At 44.6% G+C, this 7,703-nt stretch overlaps 1 protein-coding gene across 1 annotated transcript; it reads left to right on the forward strand.

Moving 5' to 3' along the window:
• Positions 1 to 242: 242 nt before the first annotated feature.
• LOC113162586 (E3 SUMO-protein ligase CBX4) lies at positions 243 to 6,926 on the forward strand. The gene is made up of 5 exons (XM_026360792.1): positions 243 to 524; positions 732 to 775; positions 1,307 to 1,372; positions 3,067 to 3,133; positions 4,244 to 6,926. The coding sequence occupies exons 1-5, from the start codon at positions 456 to 458 to the stop codon at positions 5,744 to 5,746; spliced, it is 1,749 nt and encodes a 582-aa protein (XP_026216577.1). The 5' UTR covers positions 243 to 455; the 3' UTR covers positions 5,747 to 6,926.
• The last annotated feature ends 777 nt before the right edge of the window (positions 6,927 to 7,703 follow it).

Raw genomic sequence — 7,703 nt, forward strand, 5'->3', positions numbered from 1 at the left:
AACACACCTTAGTGTCAGCTTCATATGAAAATGTGACTTTTCCACATCATGTCAACAAACAGCTTCTTTTTTTATTATTTGAAACTTATTTCATGCTGCACCGACGTCGTGATTCCATTTCTTCCGACCGCACCCAAACGCAGCACGGGAACAACACCCTCCCCCTGTTGCCTCCCCCTCGTCTGACGTCACGCCAACGGCTATTTGCATGAAGTGTTTTCTAGCTGCAGCTTGAACTCGGCTGCAGAACGAGTCTCTCCGAGGGGGGACAGCGAGGGAAGAGGCGCAGCGCAAACAGGAGGAGGAGGAGGGGGGTGACTCTTGTGTTTCACATCAGAGGAGCGGAGGGGAAAAAACGGCCTGAAAGCGAGGGTAAGGTGTCGGATACCAGCAAAAAAAAAAAAAAAAAAGAAAGAAAGGAAGAAACAGAAGAGCCGCTTCTCTTGTATCGGAAAATGGAGCTACCCGCCGCTGGAGAGCACGTCTTTGCGGTGGAGAGCATCGAGAAGAAGCGCAGCAGAAAGGTTGGTCACAAGAGCGCTGAAGGACATTTCTACACACATGCACATGGGAAATAGGGATGATTTCTCTCCTGTCTTTCTCCTAAACACGCGATGGACTGCATGTTTTTTTTTTAGAGTATTATTTGTAAGGTGACGGCGCAATGCAGCGCGCATTTTGCTGCGTAAAACTAACATTACGCTGATGATCCCGTTTCTCTCCGTTCACAGGGGAGAGTGGAGTATCTGGTCAAGTGGCGAGGATGGTCTCCAAAGTAAGTCCTCTCATAGAGCGTAACAGCAGTCTACATCAATGATAACACAACATTCAAAACACAAGTGTGTGTGTGTGTGTGTGTGTGTGTGTGTAAAAGCGTGCGCGCACATGGGCGGTTGCGCGTCCTTGCTTTGGTCGGTTGACGCGCTAGCCTCGACGATGGATGTGGTTTCACAATGTATGCAATCCCCAGTGCGCCAATTAAAAGAAGACATGTCTATAATCGAACCCTGTGTTTCGGAAATGTGTATGGCTGCAGTTGAGTGTGGAGGCTGGGCCGTCGTGTCCTCCTCCCCTACACCCGTGCGTAAAAGTTAACTCATGATGTATTACACGTGTAACTACAGGGAATGTGAGAGTGTCAGCGTGTTGTCTACACAGGTACACGCCTACAAATTTGAGCTATGACAGAATGGACAAGTTAAATAATTGGCTAGGTGTAGGTCATCTGCTGTCCTCAGCCAGGGCTTATTAGTGCCTTTTGACAGGCCACTGTGTTCTCACGGTTCACATTCTCCTCTCTGAATAGATACAACACGTGGGAACCAGAGGAAAACATCTTGGACCCAAGACTGCTGGACGCTTTCCAAGACAGGTAAGAGGTTCATTGGACAAACACAGGGCAACAATATAATTCACACAAACAAACTGGTTTATATCCTTCCCTCACTACCTTTCCGGTTCTTGATACAATTTGTGAGTTGTCCATCACTCGTCCACATGTCCAAAGCAGGAAATCTGCTTGTTTGTAGTTAGGAACTAGGCCTGGTCACATTGTGTGGATAATCCCATGTTGATAATAAACTGCACAAACGCATAGTGTGTCAGTCAAAGGTGCAGAAATTCAGTGCCTCAGGGTTTGGATTAGGCTTAACACTGGTGTCATCAGAGGGTCAGGTTAGGGTTAATCTAGGGTCATGGATACCAGAGCAAACTGTGCTACCTTGTAGTGCTCCTACTTTTTGTCACCTGATAGTTATTTCAGTGTCAGCATGGTGCTCAGGTTGTTGTCCTAGTCACCAGATGCACCTGTGTCAGCTTCCACAGCACATGGCAACCAATTAGATCAGCCAATAAACCAATCCAGGAAAGATAAACCTATCAAAAAAAGTTCTTCTTGACTAGTCGGTTATTTTTCCGGGCTTTACTCATGTTGGCCTCTACACCAGTTGTGATGTCATGAATTCATGCATGAATTAAGGTGAGCACAGAGAGCGTTATTCTTCCAGCAGATGGATGGAAAAACAGCCTGTCTTTCTGCGCAGTGAAAGTCAAATATGTGAAGTAAAGGAACAATAAACAAAAGATATTTCTGTGTTAATCTGCTCGTGATACAGTGGAAAGTTGAGGGGAAATGAAGATAGAGGTAAACAGGGAACTAAACTGTAGCTTAGATATTTTTACAACTCAAACATGCTTGCACAGTCTCAAAATGCAGACTACACAGACTTCCTGTTAGCAAAGGGCCCTGTGTCCATGGTGACATTAGCTGCTCGGCTAACTGCTAAATAGTCTGTTGAGTGACTGACCAGACAGCTCCACGCAAAGGGCGCTGTAATTGAATTTCTTAAACGCGCGGCGTGTTAAACTGTCACTGGCTTTTCTCCGAGCCTCCCTCAGCTTTTGCCTACAGCAACCTTTCAGGCGCAGGTCACACGTTAAAGCAAAAACACCGCCATCACTCTCCGTCTGTTTTTGCAATTACCCCTCTCGCTCCAAAGGGGAGAGATTTTATTGAAACTAATTGCGTGTCTCTTCGGGGAGCCAAATCGTCTGAATGCCAGGCTATGAAAATACACTGAGTCGTCATTGTAATTAGATGTGAGGGAGGAGGGTGGGGGAGGGGACTGACATCACTCCTGTCTGCGGTATTGAGTTACTGCCTTGGACAGACTCATATGGAGACTGAGGAAAGCTAAGGAAAGTCAGACAAGGCCCGGCCTTTAGCTCCTGCTGTGGATACTGAGTGTTACCTATGGAGAAAGAAGCCTGGTTTCCAGGTCCCCTGTTGAGTTTTTTGTAAGTTTATGTGATGAGACGTCAAAGATTTGATGTGTAAAGTAGGTTGTTAAAAGGTAAATAAAACAATGACATGGACTGAGTGCACGTTCAATCCATGTAGCATGTATTTCACTGTGCATTAGAAAGTGTAACTCCAACCTGTAACATGGGCTCAGTGTTTTCTAATTGAGCCTGAGGAGGACACCCGTGACGTTGTGTTGCCATGCAACGGCGACTCATCTCTGCGAGATGGTGTCATTGATTGGCTGCTGTTCCCCTCTCCCACAGAGAACGTCAAGAGCAGCTGATGGGATATCGCAAGAGAGGACCAAAGCCCAAGCACCTTCTGGTTCAGGTAGGAAAATAATGCTGTTAAATACTTTTTATTATATATTATTATGTTTTTAACAGTATAAATGATCAGTTATAGGTCTGTAAAACTAAAAATAATACATTTCTCAAATAAGGCAGATTTAAAGGGAGACTCCTCACATTGAATATTACATGTCCACAAAGCTGAGGGACTCGCAAGAAAATATTTTAAGAAATTAAAGCAGCATAAAGCTGAGATGTTTGGATTTTTATGCCATGTATGGTTCAAATGCTGAAAATGCTGTTTTAACAGCATCTTTCTTTGACACTCCCTGCCTGGTAAACGCCCACAGCCTTCAAACTCATTTCCTCCAGTTTCTAACCCAAGCTTCATCATATAAATCTGCAGCTTGTCATCATGGGGATCATTTTGTCCTATTGTAACAAACAAGAAGCCATGAGAGACCCCATGATGAGATATGTTTATGGGATCTTCATGTGAGAAATCAGTGTTGTGCCCCTGGGAGCGTTAGCACATTAAAAACATAAATGTTTATTGCAGATGATACTTTTTTAGGAGATATTATCTACATTTAATTTCATAGGGAATTTATAGAGACTGTACAGTTTTAGCTAAATGACTGTGAATCGCATATTTAGCGCGTCAATCACCAGTCCAAAAGGCCAAGGGAAACCCTCTGAGGAGAGTTTTTGTTCCTCCCAGGAGGACGTCGGTGGTAACACATGGGATAAAGTCAGTGACGGGACACAAAACAGCTAGTGACATTCCTCTGAGCTGAGGTCACAGCCGCAGGAGTCACTTTGAAATGTCACTGTGATGGTCCAGCCTGTAGGAGGCCTGTGTGAACATGGACCAAGGCCCCTGAAATAAACGTTGCAGTCATATGGGCCTCAGAAGAGCCCATTTACACATTCCAAGCACAGTGTCTTCAGTACAACTCATGGGCCCCAGTGAACCATGGCTTTTTATTGTAGCCTGACACAGACACATGTATAGAGACTGTGGACGGTTGCACCATTAATCAAATTCCCTGCCCAGAGGGATGCCTTTTAATTAAATTACAACAAGAAGTCTCCTAATTTATTGTGTAAAAGTCAAACATTAAACATTAATGTCTTGTTTATTTCACAGGTCCCTTCTTTTGCCCGGAGATCCAGTATTCTGGCCGACCTTCATGAGGCGTCTCTGGACCAGGACAGCTGTCAAAAGACCAACCCCATACAGATGCTCCGTCCCCAGACACAGCAGTACCAGCTTAATAGCAAGAAGCACCACCAGTACCAGCCGCTGTGCAGGGAGCGCGAGGCAGAGCAGCAGGGCAACGGCAAGAAGTTCTACTATCAGCTAAACAGCAAGAAGCATCACCACTATCAGCCGGACCTCAAGGTGCACGAGCCTCTATTTGCTAAACCCAGAGAGGTCAAAGCTACAGAGCTGTCCAACAAAGGGTACAATCTGCCTCCGGTGCTGCAGCAAAAGTGGGTTCGGGACAAGGAGTCAGGCTGTCTGACCAAAGTGAAGGATATCACCATGGAGCTGAAGAAGCTTCCAGCTGACCTCAACGGGCACAAGGAGCCGGAGAAAGTAAACCCTAAAGAGGACGCCTCCCCACAGTCTAACGGTGTCAGCAGCAGCAAGCTAAAGATCGTGAAAAACAAAAACAAGAACGGACGCATTGTTATTGTCATGAGCAAGTACATGGACAATGGGATGCAGGCGGCTAAGGTTAAAAATGGCGATAGTGACACTGCTGAAAAGGTGCAGCAGGGAGCTGAGAACAGTACGGAGAATCACCTTGAGAAGATGAAACTCGTCAAGAAGCTCGGCCTCATGAATGGATTTGCAAAAAACTATCCCAGAGACAAACCAGCTACTCCCAGTTCTGGACTTAACGGAGATTGCTCCAAAGAACAGGAACGGTCCCCCAGAATGGAGCCAACTGTGACGGAACAGAATAAACATGTTGAGGTCAGGGGTCAGGGGCAGCTTGCAGCAGCTCAGCCTTTACAACTGACAACCAAGCCTAATCTGCTCTCCCTCCCTTTGGATAGGGGAGTTTCCTCTGCAGCGGACAAAAGAGGAAACCAAAGTGGATTTCAAGGACTAAAGCGACACCTCACTGACACTGAGGAACATGGGAGTAGCAAGAGGTTTCTGAGCTGCACGAGTGTAGCGAACAGCATTTCTTCCGCCACCCAAAGCATCAGCAACGACCAAAACGGGCACCAAAGTCGTGCCCCACTACAGGACTGTGGGTACGCAGACCAAGAGGAACCTATTGACTTGAGCATTGTAAAGTCCAGGGCTAAACCTGGAGCTTCCGCAGCGATGGAGCCCGAGACGAGCACACAAACCGCGACGCACGGGCAGGCTCAAATTCTGACACAAGCCGAGACACACACACAGAGTAAAACTCAGACGGACGCACAAACAGAAACAGAAACACAGGCCCAGACTGAAACACACGAAAGTGCGGAGGAGGAGAAAGTTGATTCGGTTGGGTCTGTTTCCAACAGCGAAAAGAAGAAAGAGGAGACATTTCCCTCTTTCCAGCCTTTCCTCGGAAATATCATCATCACGGACATTACTGCAAACTGCCTCACAGTTACGTTTAAGGAATACGTGACTGCGTAGCAGAGCTGGGCGCCCACTGTACAACAGTATAAAATGTACATTAGATATATTTGTATTTTCAGATGCTTGAATGTACAAATGAACCCTTAATGTTTTCATTTTGTAAAGCTCAGATGAAAACAAATGGATCCTTTATTGGGTTATTTGCATATTTCTTCTACCTGTTGTTATTTCTGGAGAATTTAACACATGCAGTATCTTACTTCAGCGATTTCAAAACCTAGTTGAAAAAGCAAAAGTAGATCGAACTTTGATTGAAGACGCACTTCTGTAAATACACTTCACTTTTCTATGGATGTCGTTCGATTTCTCTACACTCGGCCGGCTACATGTCAGATAACTAACAAATGTAGGCTTTATGGAGAAGGGAGAAGAATTCTATTGAATCATGGTAAATTACACTGTGTCTGGGCGTGAGTGCGTGTGAGTGTGCGTGTGCGAAAAAACGGTGGACAGATTTAAACAAGGATGCATGCTGCTTGGACAGGTTATGCTACAAGGCATATATAGTTAAACAAGCAGATCCAGGATAAATGAAGCGCCTTTTTGTCAATACATGTGATTTGCGTTGCTGAACGAATTGAAGAGGGGTTGGTTTTTAAAGCTTATTAATGTTTGTAATATACTCCTATTATCTGGTCTCTGTTCTTTTTTTTTCTGAGTCATACATCTGAAGATCTGATCCTGAGCACAAGTCACTTCCATTAAGATATACAACCACGTGACAATATTTATTTATGTTATTAAGATACTAAAAAAAGCTTTTTTTCTTTTTTATCTTAAATCTGTGTTGACACTGCCAACTGAGCTGTGTCCAGCTTATTAACACCACCATTTGGGTGCTGTGTCATTCAACGTTTTCACATTCCCTGGCACCCTGATATGCTAAATGCTGTTTTCCTAAGAAAATATATCAACTCTGTGTCATGTTCAAAGTAGCTACTGCAACAAATTGGTTAACGTGAAGTATTCTAAAGCACATGTTCTTGTCGTCATCAGATCTGTTCCTCTTGTGTCATACATGCCTCCTCTCCTCTGGTAAGGAACACCTCGCTGCACTCTGTGAGGTGCCGCTCTGTGACTGCCAGGTGCACTTTTGATGTTTTTGTGTGCAGACTGAAAAGTGAAGGCTTCCTATGATACATTTTGCAATAATAAAATTGTTTGCAAGCGATCTCCACGAACTTGTGTGCCATGAGTTTCTTTGCGTGTGATCCCACGCCAGCAGCCTTAAAAGGAGAAGAAGAAGATAAGGTAGAAAGAGTGAGAGAGTCATAGTGGCTTCTGAACATTTAAGCAGGAAAGGAGCAGCTCCAGTGCTCTGAAGTGGCTGTTACCTCAGAACTTGCTAAATCTGTGCATGGTTCTATTTATGGCTCTACTGTGTGTGTGTGTGTGTGTGTGTGTAGGCTGTGGGCCGTGAGGATTATTACAGAGTCTGTGGTTTATTTTCAGATGGGCATCATCTAACCCTGCAGCCCGCCTGGACCCTTGTATTGCCTGGTATGCTGAGGCCTGTGGGTCAGGCCTTCTACATATGGAACAGCCTGTCAGATTTATTTATTTAACACCTAATTAAATTCAACGGGCTATATAAATATATATATATATATATATTTACACACACACACATATATATATATAAGGTTCTGATTTTGGTGATTCGGTAAATGTCCCATTAGCTGTACTATCCATTCATTATCTCCTGCTTTTCCTGTCCCAGTTAAGATTTGTGTTAAATATAACTTAGAGACGTTTTCATTCAAGAAAAAACCCCAATAGAATTGTTTTAATTGCTGTTTATAAAATCCTACCCCTGTGGTTTAACCCGCACTTGCAGAGGATCCTGCTGGTTTAAGGCTCATAACTTTGACCTGGACAGGTGTTCGTGTCACATGTTTTCTCAATAAATCCTCCTGACTTGCTGGGAGACGCAGCAGGAGGTGGCTGATTTCCC

Source organism: Anabas testudineus, chromosome 1 (genome assembly GCF_900324465.2).
Source record: "Anabas testudineus chromosome 1, fAnaTes1.2, whole genome shotgun sequence".
NCBI lineage: Eukaryota > Metazoa > Chordata > Actinopteri > Anabantiformes > Anabantidae > Anabas > Anabas testudineus.